The sequence below is a fragment of the Barbus barbus genome (genome assembly GCF_936440315.1).
Source record: "Barbus barbus genome assembly, chromosome: 43".
NCBI classification, from domain to species: Eukaryota; Metazoa; Chordata; class Actinopteri; order Cypriniformes; family Cyprinidae; genus Barbus; species Barbus barbus.
In genome coordinates this window covers 24391866-24413899 of record NC_136721.1, presented here as the reverse complement: position 1 = coordinate 24413899, position 22034 = coordinate 24391866, and the positions used below count along the sequence as shown (strand labels likewise).

The following is a 22034-nucleotide window of genomic DNA, read 5'->3' as shown; positions in this document are numbered from 1 at the left end:
AGCTCCGCATGAACAGGAAGTGGAAACCGCTTCCTGTGGACTGATGCTCTTAGGATTTTAAGAGAATCTGCTTCGCAGTCACTGCCAAATCTGGTTTAGTGTGGTTTACAGTAAGCTATCGTGTGCATTAGTTCTCTATCAAGCTCTCCATTCTGTTTCTGTTGTTATTTTCAGTTCAATCAGCTGTTTACATTATGCATATACTAATATAATGGAGATAGGAATGAATATTGCTGATGAAGTGTTGGAGATTTGATTGGGGAGTGTTCAGCGATCAGGACAGCTGATGCTGATTTTATTCTGCTGAAGGGTTTTAGGGAATCCTCTTTAAGTGTTAATGATGCTGTGTGTCTCTGAAATACAGCTGCAGTTTCTGCTCCAGGGTGTTCATATGTACTTCTACCAAACGGTAATAAAATATTATAAGCGGTTTTTTTTTTTTGGTCTATTTAGTTTGTAAAAACTTTTAACAGTCAATTAATAAAAAGGCAAAGACAGTAATTAAATTTCTTAATGTCTGACAGTTAAGAGAATATAAGTCAGAATGGCTAGAAATCAATTCTGAGAAAATTCAAGCATTTTAATGGTATCGAATCAGGTGGAATGGAATCTTCAAAATTTCATAAGTTAAAAAAAAATTTAACCACTTCAGATGAACTAGTTTTCACTTCTATGGATGTGAAAGAAATGTTTCATGTTGACGTTTTCATTTTCATATTTACAGGCACAGTGATGGTAAATTACACTTACAAAGCACAAATTTGGGATGTTTTTGACCCATACAAATCATAATATACATTTAAATATATGCTAAATGTGTTGTTCACATTAAAGCTCAATAAACTATATTTTGCAATTAAAAAATATCAAGTTTCAACCTTTTAGTATTACATTTTATATATATTTCAAAATATAAATATTTCTCAAAAAATTGTTTTGCAATGAAATATATATTTTTGTTAGTTTTAAAAACCAAAACCATATATGAGAAAAAATATATAAAAATTTAAAGTGAGTGTCATGGCAGATGCCCAAATCCACTAGAATTTAAGAATAATACTGTTTTTGTGTCTCAGAATATATTTACATAAATATATTTTAGTTCATATTTTTAATAGAATTTTTCTATATTTTAAATATATGCTAAATGTGTGTTATAATCAGTGACGCTTAATGAAATATATTTTTTTATAAAAAATTAAAACAGGCAATACACTTACAGACTAGTGGTTTATTTATTTTGTTCAAATATATAGATGGAAAATTTACATATTTTGAAATATATTTTAGTAAATATTTTTTGGCCATTTTATGTGTATTTTGAAATATTAAAATGCATCTGAATATTCTGTATATTCCTCATTCACAAATGGACCATTCAAACTCAAGATCATTTTTTCCCTCTTTATTCTTTAGTAACATGTTGCACGCATAACAAAAAATAAATGCTCTCAAAGGAAACTGAGGAGTTAATTCTTTGAACCAGTTGTTATTTTCTGTTTTATTCTATACTGTGATGCAGTAAAAGAGCTAACAGGGCAGCCTTTCATTGGTCAGTAGATCTTTACAGGCACGAGGAGAGAAAATCCTTCAATGTAAACTTCAAGAGAACAACATCACTGGTCATAAAGCCATTCCTGAAACCACATGAGGTACTAAACCAGTAAAACACCAAAGCGAGAGCCGCGGCTCAGTTCAAGGCCAAGCAGGAGTTCAGTAGAAACACGATGCAGCGCTCCAGAGATTGTCACATTGAACGGCGTGCGATCAGACGTCCTTCATTCATCAAACACGATGCTCGATGACCTGATTATGGCACACGATGAGTTTGGCACCAGAGGACAGAAATAAAATCAGAACAGCACAGAAATAAACCGTTTCAATCCCAGTGCAGAGTTCATTAAACAATCATAACCAAACCAGGTCATATTTCACCCCAAAAACAAGACTTAATGCAAAAATATGATGTGTATTTTAAGGACCAAGATTTTCTGGATTTCACAAATGTGAGGGGAAAATAATAAAAAAAAATAATTGTGATTTACAGTATACATCCATAATATTTATGCTGCTTTTTTGCCGATTTAAAAAAAACAAAACAAACAAATGCTGTAACAGTAGTGAGAAATACTGAGAATGAAAAATAAAGGGATTTTTTTTTTTTTTTTTGGAATGAAAATGATGTTAATGGATTTGAATTTATGGTCAATTAAAAAAAAAAAAACAAAGCCTAGCAGAAGGGGATTTGTATTAATTTGCTTGTACAAGAGCACGTCCATGTCGAATTTTACCCCAAAAAGATCTGAAATAATTATATATTTTTAATAAAAAAAAATTAAAACATTTTTAAATTTTTTTTTTATGAGGAAAATATTTACATAGAGTTTGGTGTTAAAATGTATTTTTTTGTAAACGGTCATGAAAATTATTTTAATGCAAAACATCTTAATGGTTTTGAATTTAGGGTGAAATATGGATATTTTTTCATGATATTTAAAATCCATTGCACCCCAAACTCAGGACCAATGTGTGTTTGCAATGCAACAATTTCAAAATTTAATAAAAAAAAAAAAAAATCTAAATTTTCATTACTGCAACAACAAAAAAATAAAATACTGCATCACAGTAATGAGAGATTGAAAATCATGAGAAATAAAAAATGAATTAAAAGAAAAACATTTATATACTTACAGTAGTGAGAATTTGGTGTTTTTTTACTGTCATATATATAGTCACAATGTGAAACATCCTAATGATTTTGAATTTAGGGTGAAATGCGATCCTGACATGTTTGTAAATGAGACCGAGATCTGCAGTAATCGGCCTGTATATTAGAAGTTTCCCAGTTTATTCAGTATGTTTACGGATGCATTAAAAATGCACCCTTTGCTATGAATTTCTTTTAGATGTTCAGAGGCCTGAAGCGTGTGCTGGAGCCGCTCACAAACATAGAAACACAGCACAGATCTGCAGCTATTGATCTGCACTTGTTTCTGACGGCTGATGTGAACACAAGCTAACGGGTTCGAGACGTGAATCTGCAACAGTCATGCTTCCAGTTTCTCCAGAACTCTGTATGGATTGATCGTGTTTGGACGTCAGCCGCGTGTGACCGCATGCAGAGACACAAACGCCCAAACATTCACAAGCTCATGTCAGTCATGCACAGGCTTCCATCACAACACACTCTGACAGAAGCAGGCCTTCCAATCACAACACACACCACCAGACAACAGCCTCTCCTGCTCACCAGAGCTGGTGCATTTGATTGCTCCAGCCTTCAGTGTCAAAATATTGGGCAGCACAAGTGTTTCAACATTGATAATAATCAGAAATGTTTCTTGAGCAGTAAATCTGTATATTAAAATGATTTCTGAAGATCATGTGACACTGAAGACTGGAGTAATGATGCTGCGCACCACAGACATAAATTAGTTTAACAGATATTCACATAGAAAACAGCTCTTTGAAACTATAAATATTTCACATTTTTACTGTAATTTTAACCAAATAAATGCAGCCTAAGTGAGCAGAAGAGATTTTTTTTCAGAAACACTAACAACTCATAATTATTCCTAACTTCTGCCTGGTAGTGTATGAATGTCGTTCAACTCTCGGCGAGCCAGATATTTCTGTTTTTATGTACATTCATTTAGATGATGAGGGTCTAACTCGAGATTATGGCCACATCAGGTTTTTAGTGTGAGTTTCTGAGCTAGGATCTCTATATGAATATTTCAGATGCATTTGCTGAATTTGGACGGGTTGTTAAAGATGACGAGGCAGTAGCACAGCTCTCACAGGCTCTCGGAGGGAAAGACGAGTGTCCACACACACATATCTGTAATACAGTAGGTCGGGAGGATCCGCTCTGAGATCCCTTTAACACGCACACTTCTTCTCGTTGGCCGGCGCAGCGTCCAGTTTGCTGCTGTCTGTGTTGTGTGCGTCCGCCGCCGGTTTGTCCACACACTGCTCCATCCGCTTCATCACCAGATCCAGCAGCGTCACCACGGCCTTGTCCACCTCCGCACCGGTCGCCGCACTCGTCTCGAAGTAGGGAATTCTGGGAAAGAGGAGACAAAGACAAACATCAGAAGAAGAAGCCTGGATTCTCTCAGAAACATGCAAACAATACAGAAGTGTTACGTTGCACACAATTACTATTTTAGCCAATAATTACCTATTTTATTTTACTATTAATATTTGTTTATTCATTTATTTTTAAAAGGCAGATGCCTAAGAAACTTTGCATTCAAGCTATACATCTCAACAGTTGATGCATTATTTGGGAATCGAACCCATAATCTTGGTGCCATGATTTACTGCTTAAACTACAAGAATGGTAACTAATAAACAATTATGATGCATTTTTTTTCTGGCCGAGCAGAAGAATGGAAGTTTTCAGAGAAACTCTTGAAGAGCATCAGCAGATGAAGCTCAGACTGTTTCAATAACACAACAGAGTCACTGACGAGCAATCATTAGTCTTTATGCACAACAGGAAGTGCATTACTGTGCTCTCATCACACACACACACACTCACCCATATTTATCCGCTAGTTCCTTCGCTTGTTTCTCCTGGACTTCTCTCTGGTCGTTCAGATCAGCTTTATTACCCACAAGAACAATATCTGGATTCTCACAATACGCGTTAGCCTGGAGCTGACCTACACACACACAAATAAGAAGAAGAGGATGAAGGAAGAGGAAAATAAGGAAGTGGAAAAAGGAATACGGAAAAGAAGAAGAGGATGAAGAGGAAAAGGAAAAGAAGAAAAAAATGAGAGGAAGAGGAAGTGGAAGAGAAATGGGAAGAAGAGGAAGAAGGTAAGGAAGAGAAAAATGAGAAGAAGATGAAGCAGTGTAAGTGAGAAACTCGTCCACAGTGAGTCAGTTACTCTGGTCAGCAGGCGAGTCAACATGAATCGTTCCTGAATCTGTGCATCGTGACGCAGACGAGGACGAGGTTCAGTCATAGACCATAACCGATTATAACGTACTGACGCTTTTCTGATGTCGTTTGTCGCGAGACACGAGTGCGAGTAATTAAAAATGCTCCAACTACTTTAAAAGCCGACATCTGGGCACATATGTCACCCTGGACCACAAAACCAGTCAGAAGGATCAATTTTATCATCTGAAAGCTGAATAAATAATCTTTCCATTGATGTATGGTTTGTTAGGACAATATATGGAATCTGAGGGTGCAAAAAAAAAATCTAAATATTGAGAAAATCTCCTTTAAAGTTGTCCAAATGAAGCTCTTAGTAATGCATATTACTAATCAAAAATTAAGTTGAGATATATTTACTGTAGGAAATTTTTGGCATAAAAGTAAAATGTATAATTTTGAGCCATACAATGTATTGTTGGCTATTGCTACAAATATACCTGTGTTACTGATGACTGCTTTTGTGCTCCAGAGACACAAATTTGGCTTTTATGCATGACCTGGAGAAGACACACGCTGTGTGTAACGCACAAATAAAATATGCAGGGGGTAATACCACTAATTAATAAATGATTTACACTCCTTGCATGATGCACTTTTAGTATTTACTTTTGTGTATTTGTTCTAAAAGCTCCTGTTGTCTTCTGTGCCCAGATTTGAGTTTTGTTTGATGTTTGATACATTCAAGAAATGTGTTTTCTTTGAGCAGGTAAAATGAAAGGTTCAGTTCATATATCTGACTGCTTGTATTTATTGACAATTGTATACATGTGAAGTAAAATGTAAAATTGAGGATCCAATTGAACCAAATCGATGACATGATAATCGTAATCGAACCAAACCGTGAGACCAGTGTAGCCTCACACTCCTACTGGTTAGTGCTGGTTAGTTAGTCGTGCGTCTGCGCTCACTCACTCATCCAGTTCCTGACGTTCAGGAAACTCTGCTGGCTCGTCAGATCGAACATGAGCAGGAAACCCATCGCATCCCTGAAGAACGCCGTGGTCAAACTCCTGAACCTGAGCCGGAGAACAAAGCACAATCTCTGATCAGTGTCTACAGTCTGTGTCTGTGTCTCTCAAACATCTCAGCCGTCCAAATCAGGCTATGCCAAAGTCAGGAGAAATACAGTGTACAAAATTTAAATAAATACATATTAAAACAAACAAAAAAATATATCAATATAAATACTAGTTATATTGAAATAAATACATAGTAAGATTAACAAATATATTTTTAAAAAGATATTAAAATAATTAAATTATAATGACAATCAATCTAACAGTAGAGTATGTATAGTGAAAAAATAAATGTAAAAAAATAGTAAATAAATAACATTTCAGTAAATAATAAAAAATAAATATAAAAATGTACCTGACTGAACTTTTTTATAGTGAGTAAAAATATATAATAAATAAGATTCAAATCAATAATTATACTAAAATAAACCCAAAAACTATATTAAAACGAATAAATAAAGAATACATTAAAATAATTAAATAATTAGATTGAAATAAATAAATAATACATTTAACAGTGCACACTACTCTAGGGAATAAGAAAAACATTAATGTAAAATAAACAATATTAAAAAAATTTATATCTCAAAATATTTACTAACTATTTTAAAATGCATTAATACTTCATATATTTTTAAAGCATTAAAATAAACAGGTGAACAATACAAATGATAAACAATCAATTAAAATAAATGAGTAGAATATATTTGAAGAGTTAATTTGCAAAAACAGATGTTTTTTATTTTGAAAAAGTCATGTTTTTTCATTGTTATTTTTATTGTGTTCTTTAGCTGTATTTTTTAACCTAATCAAAATAACCCAACTGCAGTTTGATTGAGATTAATCGCAATGCACAATGAAAAAACAATTTTTGAGTTATCTGTTTTTGCTGATTAACTCTTCATTTTAAGATGAGTGTCCACTGCGTGTGGTTGATCACATTTGGGGTCCATGGCCTCTATAAGATTGAAAAGCCCTGCTCCAGACGACACAGATGGAGCTGATACTGGGAAAGCAGGACACTATGGGAACGTGACCATGACTATGAAGGGAAGAACACACCTTTCCTGTCCCGCCGTGTCCCAGAGCTGCAGGTGAACCTTAAACGTCTTTCCCGTCGTTCCATTGGGGCTGCTTGTCGTATAAACCTGCAGAACAACACAGACCAGCAGAGATCAGCACCAAACCTTCACTACATCAACTATTCAGAGAGTCTCTGAAGGTGTTTTGGCTCGAGGTCAGACTGAAAACTCTAAATAACATGATTCAAACGCTGGGAAACTGCTGTACTTCAGCTCGCTTTAGCTCAGATGGATGCTGTTATTGATCTGCCTGAGCCGCACTGCATGCTGGGATAGATGCTTTCATCTCACTGTCTTCCTGCTCACTTCATCTGTGATATTTAAAGAGTCTCCGAAGGAAAAAGAGCATAAAGCGCTAAAAAAAAGCACACTAAATAATCATGTGATTACATATAATGAAAAAACAAAAAGTAGATTAAAATAAATAAATAGACAAGATAAATAAATAAAAACAGTCCTAAAGTAGAAAACGATAAATGGTACAATTAATAGAAACTAAATATTTTAAACATCTGAAATAAATCAGGATTGCTTGCGTTTGCCACTAAATAATCATATGCTTAAAAGGAAGCAGCATATTACAATAAAACAATAAAAATGTAAATAAATAAATAGAACAGTCCTAAAGTAATTAGAATAGGATAATGTAATAACTAATAACTAAACATTTTACATAAATACAGCATTAAATAATTATGTGCTAAGAAGAAATAAAAATTATTAGCACTAGTACTAAAGTAATAGAAAAAGAAAATGTCATTTCAAATGGTGAAAACCTGAAAGATACTGCAGACAGGGTTTGGGTCTGGCACTACATGTAAATATATGAGATTGTGTTTATAATGCTGGAGAATAATGGAGGATTGTTCCTGACATGATGTGACCGCGTGTCACTGATAATGCGGGCCGCTCTGCGTCTCTGATTCTCATGTGTGATTCTGAGCTCGGATCATTCAAACTAGGAATATGTTTGAGAAGTTCAGGCCTCATTCACATTATCGATCTTTTCCAGATCAGCGCAGGCTCGTTTAGTGGGTGGAAACACGTTTTGCACATCCTCACACACACACACACACACACACACACAGCGAAGAGCCAGTGGTCTTGTGTTACTGTGAGTCATGAACATTCATTTAATCCAAAACACTGAAACTCTGTGAAAACTCCAAAACGCATTCTAAAACGTGTCAAAATGTCATTCAGAACGCGACAGAGCGGTTATACAGTGCTGTTATTGTTCAAACTAACTTATTACAAAAAACAGTTTTGGTAACTGAAATGAAGTGGGAAAAAATATATAAATTAGAAATAAAATAAGCTGATGTATTAAATTACTAAAGTTGAAAAAATGTAATACATGCATACATGCAAAAATTGAAAATCAAAAAACAACCTAACAAAATGATTCAAAATGAAAAATAAGAAAATAAAAGCTCATTCAAAATATGAATAAATACTACAATAGTATATAAATAATAAAAAATAATACATTAACAAACCATCTTCTGAAGCAACAACTGAGGACTTAAGTTAGCTGATAAAATTAGTTAAACTGTTGGAATGTTTGTAACATGCATTCAATTTCATATTATTAAACTATTTATTGTTCTATTGATGCATCTATAAATGAAAATTAGATACTTTATCATTTATTGTACTGAATTTACTAATTATATATATATTTTATGTCAAATTTACCTCTGTGAATCAGTTCAAAATTCACTGATTCGATTGAAAAACTGACTCATTTGAATCCCCGCTCAAGAGCCGTCATAAAGGTCTTGTGAAGCATTTTTCATACATTCAATTCAAACTCTTTATTGTTCTATAGATGCACATATAAATGGAGATTATACAAACATACATAAATAATATAAAAGTATTGTATTTTTAGTCTTAAATGGCTTAAAAGTAGTGAAAGGAGAAGAGATTTTATATATATTCTATTTGTTCTCCACCCATGGTTCGACATGCACTTGAACACAGTTCAACTTAAATCTGACAAGGCATCTGTAATATGATTTATTATAAATAACAACACAAAACAGACAGAGTTCGGCTAATGTATGTTTCTGCTGAGCACATCACCCCAATTCTTTATTCACTCCACTGGCTTCCAGTTTCTTTTAGAGTTGATTTTAAAATGTTATTGTTTGTTTCTAAAGCTCTCAATGGCCTTGCTCCACTGTATGTAACTGAGATGCTGGCTTTTCATCAGCCAAACAGGGTTCTTAGCTCAACAAATCAACTTTTGCTGGAAGTACCGAGGTCACGGTACAAACACTGGCACGTTTTTCATGTTAATCAAACAGCAACAAAGAAATCACTCACTGCTCTTAATTGAATAGCTTTTGTAACTTCAATAAAGATTAATATTTAATTTATACAGACAAATATGCAATGTTATTTTACATTTGATCACTTTTTTCAATTTCTGTACCTAAAAAAACTAATGTTATACCTACCTAAAAAACCTGAAAAGCACTGTTTATTTTATTTGTATCTTTGCTCTACACACATTTTATATATATTTTATATGTATGTGTGTGTGTGTGTGTGTTGCTTGTAGTCAATTACTTGTTTTTATTCTCTTACGTTTTTATTTGAGAGTATAGTTTTTCCCTACATGTAGCACATACTGAACCGTACCGAAACTGTGATACAAACCAAACCGTAAGTTGAATTGTTGCGCTTCTTATATATATATATATATATATATATATATATATATATATATATATATATATATATATATATATATATATATATATATATATATATATATATATATATATATATATATATATATATACATACATACATACATACGGGCTGTCAGTGAATTAACATTTTAAATCTAATTAATCGCAAATTACATTACATGTGAAAATACCCCCCAAAAGATTATTTAAATATATTTTGGTGTTAAATGAGAAATTATTACATAGACATTACAATTAGTAGCTTTAGAAAGAAATATTTTATTTGATTCAACATGATAATTTAAGTAATATCTTTTTTTTTTTCCTCTATACAATGAAAGTCACTGGTAACCACAACAGCTTTGCCACCAACAGTCTTCAAAATACCTTCTTTTATGTTCCACAAAAGATAGTAAGTCATTCAGGTTTGAGTAAATGATGACAATTTAAAAAAAAAAAAAATATTTTTTGGGGGGGGGGGGGGGGGGTGAACTATCCCTTTAAGTTTTTTTTTTTAAACTAAATAATACAATGATACTCTAAATAAGAAACTAAAACTGCCATCAGGTGGTGGTAAATGTCTTTATGAGTCCTTCATTCAAACGGCTGATTCATTCAGGAATTCAGTAAACGGCTCACAGACGCATAACAATTCTGCTGTGGCTTTATACTATTTTTGTTGGCAAAACTGAGCAATATTGTGTTTAAACTATAACACAACATTCACTTCTTATTTACTGAACTGTTGTATAAAATCAAGAGCATTTTTACATACAGGAGCATTTTTGCCCCAATATCTTTAATTTTATATCTGCATTTATGGAGTTGTTGCCCTGCATCATATTTGTCAGCAGTCAACTATATGAAATGTAAGATGACGTACAGGTCTGGGGGCGGGGTCAGTGCATTAACCATTATAGATAGTTATATTATAACTCTAGATTTCCTGTAAGAGACAGTAAAGCTTCTTCAGATACATCAGCATGTCTGTAAACAGTCTGAACTCATGGCTCCCGTCAGCTCAGATCTGCTCGCTGCGTCTCAGAGATTTGCTCTTTTAATGCTGCTGGAGTGTGTGAAGTCCATTGTGTGTGGCTCTTCACACTTTATGATCCACATCAATAAACTTTATCACCCTCACACACACACACACACTCTCACACACTGAATTATGAGCCAATTACATGAGGAAAGAGGGCCGAACTCGCAGGGAACATCAAAGCTCGTAACTCAAGAGCCATCCGGCCAACAGACACTAACCACTCTCTTTTCCCTGAAATCGATGCCCACGGTGGTGATGAATTTGGGGTTGAACTTGTTGTCGGTGTAGCGGTAGAGGAAGGTGGTCTTGCCCACTCCGGAGTCCCCGAGAGCCAGGAGTTTGATCAGATAGTCGTAATCTCCATCGGTCATAGTGCTGCTGGAGCTGAACCTGCACAACAAACAACATGAGGATATTACAGCACCCACAATCAATCAATACAACACACACACAAACACTGTGAGCATATTAAAGCCACCTTAATAAATCAATACAACAAACATACTCCATGGAAATATGGAGCCGAAGTAAATCAATGAAATCACAAAGGTTGTTAAAGTTAACTAAAAGGGAAATATTTTCCATTACTTTAAATAAAATTATTTCACATAGTTGCCAAGGCAAAATTTCTTATTTTAATTTATTTTTAACAATGTACTAAAATAATTGCAACTAAAACTGAAATAATAATTAATATAAACTATACAGACACATTTAAAAAAAAAAAAAAAAAATTACAAAAACTTTAAATAAATAAATAAAGATTTGTAATCACTAATTGCATCTTAATAATACTAAAATCACACACAATTAAAAAAAAACAGGTAAATAAGAGACAATCATTGAAACTGTTAACTGTTAATTAACTTAAAATACATAATAACTTTGAGCAAAAAATTACTTTTTACACATTTATATATTTATGTGTATATACACTGATCATTTATACTATTAAATAATAAATAATTATAAATATTAATAAAAATTGCACATTTTTAAGATGTATATTTTCAAATATATGTGTATGTACTATAAAATGTATTGAAAATGGAAAGAAAACTGATTTTTTTGTGTATGCACGTGTGTGTCTGTGTACACATATTCAACATATTCTGCTATTATATAACTGTGCCAAATCTGCTCGCTATTAAAAAGCCCATATTGCTCAACCAATAACACACATCAAGGCCAAAGAAACCAGAAAGAGACAGACTGAACAATATCTCGGTGTGACGGAGCCGCGTCTCTCTCTCTTACTCTCAGAAGGTCTCAGGGCCGTTTCTACAGCGCTCAAATGATCTCATTTATACGTGTGGGCTGGAGACGCTGCAGTAAACACATCACAGCCTGCAGCAAACGCTCAGCACTCACACATTCACTAGAGTTCATCAGAAAGAGATGAATAGAGCTTCATTCATCTGTGAGCGGCTCGTCCAGCACATGACCCAGAGCCGCTTCCTCATGATCAGCAGATCTGTGGCGCTCTGTGTCTCTCACACACATCATCATCACGTCTCACACACCTCACCGTCTACTGAAAATAAAACATGACACTTCATGTCTGCGTTCAATCCTGATTCACTGAATCCCAATGCATAATATATTTCTACAATGTACTGTAAGATCTCATGTTCAAAGCACATTATAACAAGAATCTGAAGAAACAAACAAGAAATTATATTCTGCATAGTTGTATCTCGGCCAATATCGTCTGATCCTAACAAACCATACATCAATGGAAAAATTATTTATTCAGCTTTCAGATGATATATACATTTCACAAAATTTACCCTTATGACTGGTTTTGTGGTCCAGGGTCACATATGCAAGTATGGTGTAGGTAAGTTCTGCCAAAGTGGAGCCAAAAAAAAAAAAACTCACAGCCTTTAAATATATCTATTTTTACCATGTTTTTATAGGGTAAAATGTCATATAAATCAGTCTGAATGAGAAATGAACAAACCTTTCAGTGAAAACCTTCAGAATATACAGTAGATAGGAATAAAAATGCTAAGTTTGGTGCATGTAAGAGCTGCTGAAGTGGAGAAATAATTTTAAAGCATAGTGAAATCTGAAATCTACAGTAGAAAATATGTGTGCATAAATAAATAAATAACCACCTAAATGTGTATTTTTGCAAGACAGGTTATGGAAGCAAGACCAAAATCTCTTTTTGTTTTTGGCTAAAACATGACACCAAACATCTTGACAGGTTTCATGAGATCCATCATTTACCCGAGACAGCATGCATGGATTCTAAGTGTAAATTCTAGTGGATTCTAGTGTAAATAATCACAAAAACACAAGCATATCAAGCACTAATGCCACTCAGAAGACACTTTTATATGACGTGATGTGAGAAACACACTACATCTGAAATCAAATCTACTAGTCAGAATCAGAAGGCTGTAGAAGTGTCCTGTGTGTTTGTTAAACAGTGTTGACTGACAAATTGGAGAATGTCTCACGTATGTTGTTCAGGGGTTTGGAACACAAGACAGAATTTGATATTGATTTCAGTAAAAAGTCGTGTACATTTTCCTGGAGGGGTGATTGTACCGCAAACAGTGTTTTTAAACCACAAAACATCAACTAATGCACAAGTGTCCAGTCACACTGAAGACCATGGACCTTTCAATATATATAATAATATAATGCTTTAATGGACAAAGGGACTCAAGTCTATAATATCTGTGTGCATTATGATGAATGCAACTGAGAACTGCATTTTGTTGCTTCCAATTATGAAATGAGTTATGATGCTTTCAATTACAAATGCATTTTGGTGCGTGCAATTATGAAATGCATTTTTTTCATGCAATTGCAAAATTCGTTTTTTTGCATGCAGCTTCGAAATGCATTGTTGCATGCAAATGCAAAATGCATTTTCTTGCATGCACTGAGGAACGCAGCATGAATTTGGTAGAACCTTAACAGCAATATGTGAGACTAAACATGAAACCAGTGTTGTGCTCTCTGTCTCCTTCAATGCACAGTTTTAGTTGACTTCTTTCACATTGTTCAAAACTGGCTGAGAATGGACTTGGCATGTTTCAACTGATTTTTCAAGAGAAAAATCATTCGTCCTGAGACTAAGACATCTGACTTGATACTATAACAAGCAGCAAACAATGCAGAAAACAAATGTGGCATCTGTGGTCAATCAATTTAAATACAAAAATTTGTATTTCTGTTGTTGGTAATTGGTTTGCGCCTTAATCAAATAACGCTGCACTGGCCCGAGAAGACTGAACAATCACATATTGACTAAAGTTTGAACAAAAGAGTCAATCTAATATGATTTACATCTGACCTCAGGCTCATCAGGCTCTTTCATTCCCATCACAATGAGCTTGAGCTCATTAGATTAAACACACATGCTCAGTGGAACCAGACTGAAGCGGATTCAACGAGACTTCGGCTCTGTGCTGAATCCTAGTGTATTATACAAACACACACACCCTCAGTAGGGTCTCTGCGCGACATCTGTGCTGGCAGTGAAGCTGTGGAAAGGTTATCTGTGCTGTGAAACGCCCTCAGAGGTCGGTGTTACACAGGGACCAAACCGGGCCAGAGACCCCCTGCACCGAGTCTGGAATAACCTCCCATGAGCCCTGCGGCTGACAAACCCTGAAAATCACACACTAGATTTCTACAGCTACTGAAGATGATGTGTTCACCCGAGCAAAAGACAAAATCATGATGCTGGGCTGCAGTGGCTGGTTGCCATCGTGTGCTATACGGTTGCTAAGGTGTTCTGAACGATTTTTAGCATGTTGATATCGGTTTTATTTTAGGATCAGAAATATATAACATTAATAGTATTTTCCATTTTCAAGTTCTGCGCTTTTGTCATTCTTCTTAGTCTATTTAATTTTTAGTTTTAGTAATTGTATTACTGTTTCTGCTTAGGTGTGTTGAATGAGAAATGCATGCTTTCACGGAGTGAATAATATTTTCAGAGATTCTCACACAAACCTACTGTATTCCGTAATTGTATTACTTCAACTTAAATTAAACAAAAATTGAAAAACCAAACTGAAATAGTTAAAAGTTTTAGTAATTTTGTTCTGTGTTTTTACTGTTTTCGTTTTTATGATTTTTTTTTTTCTTCAGTTTTAGCTTTAGTAATTTTAGTGTTCACTTAAAACTAAATAAAATGTAGAAATGTTGCCTTGGAACATACTATTATAGCATTTATTAATATTTTCCATTGGCCAATCAGAGCAGACTGCGCTTGTCAGAAGGAGGGGCTTTGTAGAAAACGAAGCGTTTGAGAGAGGCGGGGCGTAGAAGACCTACAATAATGTACAGTATTTTAAAAAATAATGTGTTTTTTGAACAATAAAACGTCAACATATTCTGTTACACCAAAATACACAAAATAATGATCTTTAAAAAAGCATCATATGACCCCTTTAAAAACAAACTCGATAAACAGAACAGAGACCCCTGACATCTCAACAGATACTAAACAGCTTTAGCAGAACCTGCACTTTACACACATCACATCAGTTCCAGTCAAACGTAACCAGATTGTTTTGGCCGTCTTTCATTGGTATTGTTCGGAATACAATGTCTCGTTCATTAATGTAGTTAAGTTAATCAAGCCAATCTGCTGGTCAGACAGACGTGCAGGAACCTTCCAGACAATTCTGGGTAAAGCAGGTCTAATGCATGACATTTGATCAGACAAACGGTGACATTTAGACAATTAGACGCAGCAGACAGGGCGATTCATTAAACTAGATCACTAAATGTGCTTTTTATTCATGCAAAAGCGTCTTCCATCATTCTAGCATGTTCTGAACATTGTTATACAGTTGCTAGGTGGATGATAGCAAAGCAAACGCTGTTTTTAAACCAGTACTTCAGAAAAAGAATATCAGTTTTAATGGGCCGAGACGGGATAGCACATACTGCGCTCTGATTGGTTCACTGTGATGATGTCATAATAGAAGCTCTATCATTCCCCATGCTACATCATTTCCTTCTGTTTCCCTCGGAAACAAATCATATTACGCACATTAAATGTGTTGAATGTTACAGTAAGAAGCAGCAGAATGTGCTCTCGCTGAGCAGAGGAGAAGATCTTCTGAAATACAAACACTTTAAAGAGAATAAGAGACTGAGAGCAAAGGCCTGTGGGAAAACATGACCTGGATTTCCCACCACCCATAATTACAGCATTTACAAGTGAATGAGATTCAGTTAGCAACAAACCCCGTTGAGGAGGAGTAGACAAGAAATAGAGACCAAACAACTAACAGATCTTTAACTGTACTGCGTTTATTTAGATACTATTATAGCCTTTATTCATATCTGAATTAGTTATTTGAATTTCAGTTCAACTTTGAGACATTTAGTTTTAATTTAGTCTTTTTTTATATGTGTTTATATAGTTTTTATTATTTTTTCCATTTTAGTACAAGTTCAACTGAATCAAAATGAGAAATGTTGTCTTGGCAGTTTTTGTTGGTTAGTTTTTGTTAGCCATTATAACCAATTTAACAAACACTAAAAATGTCAAATTATTAACAAATTATTAATATAACATTTTCCAGGTTAATCTATATACATATACTGTACATGTAAATATTTTCTAAATATATACTGTATGTGTGTGTATTTATATAATAAATATACACAGTACACATACATATATGACCCTGGAGTAAACAAAAACTTTTATTTTGGATGCGATTAATTGACAGCACTATTTCAAAGTAAATCCTACACCATTTTCTCAGTGTAGTACATATAACTAGTACGTAAAATCTTTTAAAGTCATACATTTTTGTGTAAAAACACATTTAAAAAATGCAATTAAATTAATGTTCACGGCCTACTTTTGTTGTTGCAATCTTAAAAATAAAGGTTCCAGCAACTAACCATTTTGTTTCCCAAAATAATTCTCCTGTGATCAGTTCTTGGTGTGAAGAACATTTTAATAATCTCATTTTTCCACTATAAAGAACCTTTTGTGGAATAGAAAGGTTCTTCATGAAACCGTCGATGCCAATAAAGAACCTTTATTTTTAAGAGTGCACAGGTTTGGAACAACATGAGAGCAAGTAAACTGTTTCTTTAAACCACTGACACACACAAATATACTGAAACCTAGAACTGATCTGGAACGACAGCAGCAGCAATCACATGCTCGAGACGTTTAGAAACACAAAAGAAACACTGTGTGAGAAAGACGATAAAGAGAGACAGAAAATGTTTCATGTTAGTGCACTATTCCAACACTGTAAAAACTAATTCAATTAATAACTTTTACCTATTTTTGTCTCATCTGTGAAGCCTCAAAATCTTCAGCAAAATCTGATTATTTTCATGTGCACTTCAACTTGTGTCATCTTTGAGACGTTCAGGCATTTGCGCTGCTGCTAAAATAAGCATCTAGAGGTTCTATAGAGGTTAACCAATGGAAAGTGTCTCAAACTTACACTGAAAACACAAAACAAGCATGTTCACACAGCTGATGAGAGCATACAGTGAGACAACCAGTCCCATAAAAGCATGAAATCATTGAATATGAATATAAAGTTCTCAAATCTCACGTGCCCTAAACAACCAACAATATTTAGCATCATCGATCTCCAACATTTTCATGCATCATATCTAAAAATCTGGACTCAAATGAGATTTTAGAGGTGCAATGGAGAGCACTATACATTTTTACACCAAAATTCAATTTAAAATTAAACTTTGGGTCTATTAGTCACACAAAGCCTCATGTGACTGTTATATATGTGGCATTTCTTTTTAGCTAGACAGCATTCATCTTCACTTTCTGTTGTTACGTGAGGAAAAAGAAGAGATGATGTTCTGCTAAACTACAAGAAAGAAAATCCTTTAATTATAAGGGTTAAAAAAATATTAAGTTTTGGGGGGTGAAAAAGTGCAAAATATGCTGTTTCAGAAAACAAATCATGAACATCTGGGTAGTTTAAATGCACAAATATCCTATCCCAGATACATTTTCTACACTTACTGTAAAATCATTTTAAACTTCTAGCAAATTTCACTAATTATTACAAAGGAATGGCACTGATTTAAATGTAAAAAATTTGTAAGTAGAAAGTTACTGAAAATTTTGGGTGTATGTTTTATAAGAAAATGCAGTGTAAACAAACAACGCTGCATGAAAAATATTTTTTTTACAGTGTAAACTAAAACGACGCTGGACATTTAAAATGGAAGAAACAAAATTACTTAACTGCATTATTTACAGAGAAAATAGTTTCTACAGCTTCACACAGCCTCCGTCCATCAGAACCATGAGTACGGAGCTCTAAAACACGAATGCTCTGAATCCAGATCTTACCCTGGTGTTTCTCCTCGTGTTCCTGATGCTGATCGGTCTCACAGTAAACCACCACAGACCTGATCCCAGTCCAGATCACCGCGGCTTCCTCTGCTCTCTGGAGGAGAACACCCGCACCGTTACTACTGAAGGCCTGGGGCCGGCTCTCTCACACACACACACACACACACACGACTGACAGTCACGTGACACAATTAAACCAGCACAGCAGATGTGTGTTCCTCCAGTGCAACCAGACACACATCTGCATTCATGCATTTAGCATTAATAACCAAAGCGATTTGCATTGCATTAAAAACCCTCTGGTCATTTTGACCTGGAGAGGATTGTCTTTTTCCAGAAAGTGATGGTTAATGTTAATGTTATTGCACTGGACTTAAACTTACTGACTTTGCTCACACAAGGTATAACAACTCCCCCCAAACAAACCGATTAATAAAATAAAATGTTATTTTTGTACTTTTTGGGGGATTTTCCCCGCATATTTTTATACTTGGTGTTCCCAGCCTACACAAAATTGCTTATAAATTTCTCATTATGCTATATTATTATCCAATCTTGGATTTGATCAACTTATTTTTATTTATTTTTGGAGCTGACTGATCATAAGCCTCACTGATCTGAACTTAAGCACCTCAGTTTTTGAGCCAAAATGATCTGCAAAAATGTTTGTTTTTTGTTTTTTACCCATTTAAAGGGGTCATATGATTCAAAGATTCATTCCGAGATAATTAGGTGAAACATTTCTCATTTTAAATTATCTTATTTTTTCAGAACGTTTGACCAGATTTAGATTTTTTGTGTGTGTGTGCGTTTAACAAGTCAACTTAAAAATATAACCACAATGTGATTCAAATAACTCTGTCTTTATGAACCATCTGCATGAAATATGAAGGCAAATACTGGACAAACATGCTTGAAAAAGGCTGGGATCCATTGACTTTTATTGTATGCATAGAAAAAACATCTTATGTGTTTCAGTCATACAGGTTTGTAATGAGATGATTTCTGGGTGAACTATTCATTTAAAGACAGAAACACAGCTAAAGACGTGATCTGGAGATGTTGACGTGTGAACGGGGTTAATGCGGTACAGCGATGCAGTGAGGCGAGTGTTAATGCACTGCTCCACATACACATCACAGGCCCATCTCTACAGCTGATGGATTCTGGGTAATGAGATCCAGGAGCCTCAGAGGGCATCTTCAGTCCTGTGAACTTAATAACTGTGAGCGTTTGTGCCGATTTGCCAGTACCAGGCATGCAAGAATGCTTTTGAAGTCCGTACAAGCGGTTTATGACTGTATTTGGTAAAAGAAACCCTGACTAGTGATGTGGAAAACATGGAAGGGAATCACAGAATCCAGTCATAAAAATGGAATTTACTGCATAACATGGAATGCCGGCAGAATTCGGCAAAGTTTGGACGGGAAAATCAAAAGCAAGGCTATCACTGTTGCACAGTAGAATCTATTTCTCAAAGTAATAATACAGTTTATATAAAATGATTTTTAAAGGAATTTCACTAAATATCACACATTGTTTCATCCATTTTTTTATTTAAACACTAAATCTTTGTTTTGAAGCACTTTGTTTGACAAAATCAAAGGAATTGCTCAGATTTAATTTGATTATAAAATATTTACGCATTCATTTGATTACCAATGTTTTTGTTCCAGGCATCGCTTCATGAGTTTAACCCGTGTAAAGGAATATTTGAAGATTAATAACAGTGGGGAAAAGGAAGATATTTAGTAAATATAACATAAGCTATCGGTTGTGTTAAATAAAACAACACAGAATAAAAAAATTAAAAGACCACACAATTTCTGAGGGGAAAAAATAAATAAATAAGGCACTATTATAGTTAAAATTGTAATAAATTGTCAAATTGTTATCAATTCAGTTTGTAAGACTTTTTGATTATTAAAATTTAATTCAACAATTAAAACAGAATCCATTAAAATCAAAACAGAAAACTGAACTGAAACTGATTTTGGGAGAAAATAAATTAAATTTAAATGAAATTGTTCAAATTTCACTTGATTACATTTGAAAGAGTAATAAAGTTGTGTGTATTCATTTGATTACCATTTTTGATAATAAATTTGTATTAAATCACAAAACAGAGCACAATTTTTGACTTATTATTAAAATGTTCAATAAATTATTGTATTGTTCAAATGATTAGACATCCGTTCTGATTATTAACATTTAATTAAATCATAAAAAAACTAATTTAGGGGAAATAAAACAAAAAACATTTCATTAGCCGTACTTGACTAATATGGCTGGACTGGATGGAAAAGAATTTCAGCAAAACATCCCTCTGCTTTCTATACAATTAAGCTCCAAAAAAGACAAAAAGCACCATCACATTTGTCCACGTGACTCATGCATTATATTCCAAGTCTTCTGAAGTCATTATGCTTTTCATGAGGAAAAAATTAAGCCTCAAAGTTAAGTAGCTTTGGTGCTTTTTGTCTTCATCAGAGCTTGAGACTTTCATTATTTTATTTCATTAGCGGCGGCTCGGACATTCTGTTCCACAAATAAAAGCCGTGCGGGTTTAGAGGACATGAGGGGCAGTTCATGATATTTTTTGAGGTGAACGACTCCTAAAAAGCAAACGTGTTCATGCATGAGTTCAGATCCATGAGAAACAGACAAAAACAGCCGGAGAGTCACGCAGTCCGTATTACGGAGCGGATTCAAGTATCTGAGGAATGTTATTTTCCATGAGATTCGTGTGGATTGAAACACTATTGTGAGAGAGAAGCACATCAGACTGTTGACAGCCATTAACTCAATACACCGAGCGTGTGAATCCTCTTAAAATATAAAGACTGATGCTGCTGGTTACCCATCATGTGCTCAGTCTTTCACAATTACACACAAAACAATCAGTCAGACAGACAGCAAACACGCTCTGAAAAACTGAATAATTCAGATTTAGCATGTTTAAAGTCTCTTATGCTCTCCAAGGATGCTGTGAAATAATATTACCATTTCTAACAGCTGTTATGTGAATAAAACCTCATTTATTCCTGTGATAACAGCTGATTTTTTTTCGTGGAAACCGTGATCTAAACTTTTGAATGGTAGTTTAAGCGATATAAAAGAAATAAAATAATTAATACTACATCAAAAAAGACATTTGTAATGTTGCACAATATTTTTATGTCAAATAAATGCTGTTATTTTGAACTTTCTGTTCATCAAAAAATCCTGGGGAAAAAAAATTATTAATTTATTTATTAATTAAAAAAACTATTTTTCAAAATTGATAAAAAGAATTGAGCACCAATAATAATTAATAAAAAATTAAGCAGTAAATCAGCATAGAATGATTTCCAACAGATCATTCAAATAGAAAAGTGATTTTAAGTTGTAGTAATATTTCTCAATATGATTATTTTTACAGTATTTTTGAACAGAAGAAACTTTGTTCAAAAATATTTCTTAAAAATCAATTATTCCAAGATTTTGACCGGCAGTGTAGTTTAGAAGATCAATATTGTGTTTTATTGTTGGTGTATATAAATGAAAATTATTTAATGATTAAATATTAAAATAAATAAATAAATACACACACATATATACATACACACACACACACACACACACACACACACACACACACACACACATATACATACATGTAAAAAAATGTGGAAAACAAACTAGATTAATTGCTAATTACTAGATAATTGCTGTTTGATTGAAAAGACAGCTCCTCTGATTGGACAAAAACAGCCCTTTTAAACAGTGATAGACTGTATAATAAATACAGCCAAAGGCTGGAAAATATCAAGACGTCTTCATGTTTTGTATCTACTATATATGGCACCAGAGAAGACAGAGAAACCTCTCTGATCTGAGGCTGAAATTAGGGCACAGTT

General features: G+C 34.0%; 3 protein-coding genes across 6 annotated transcripts in view; 1 reads left to right on the top strand and 2 right to left on the bottom strand.

Moving 5' to 3' along the window:
• The window catches only part of LOC306861925 (uncharacterized protein), a 39869-nt gene extending 38993 nt beyond the window's left edge, over window positions 1-876 (top strand). For all 3 annotated transcript variants that reach the window (XM_079404412.1, XM_079404413.1, XM_079404414.1), the window contains one exon: window positions 1-876. This exon is cut by the window's left edge and continues 280 nt beyond it. The gene's annotated coding sequence lies outside the window, so the exon portion shown is untranslated.
• Window positions 1-22034, bottom strand: part of LOC306861931 (uncharacterized protein) — a 1169885-nt gene that overhangs the window by 993971 nt on the left and 153880 nt on the right. The gene's annotated exons all lie outside the window — the stretch shown is intronic.
• Window positions 1401-22034, bottom strand: part of LOC306861934 (ras-related protein Rab-27B-like) — a 43783-nt gene continuing 23149 nt past the window's right edge. Inside the window, exons 2-7 of one of the 2 annotated variants that reach the window (XM_079404436.1) lie at window positions 18133-18229; window positions 11018-11189; window positions 7036-7121; window positions 5870-5973; window positions 4547-4670; window positions 1401-4066 (exon numbers count right to left, since the gene is read on the bottom strand). In XM_079404436.1, the coding sequence (XP_079260562.1) occupies window positions 3883-4066; window positions 4547-4670; window positions 5870-5973; window positions 7036-7121; window positions 11018-11170 (651 nt within the window). In that variant the 5' untranslated portion in view covers window positions 11171-11189; window positions 18133-18229 and the 3' untranslated portion in view covers window positions 1401-3882. The remainder of the gene's footprint in view (window positions 4067-4546; window positions 4671-5869; window positions 5974-7035; window positions 7122-11017; window positions 11190-18132; window positions 18230-22034) is intronic. The other variant, XM_079404435.1, reaches the window with a different exon arrangement.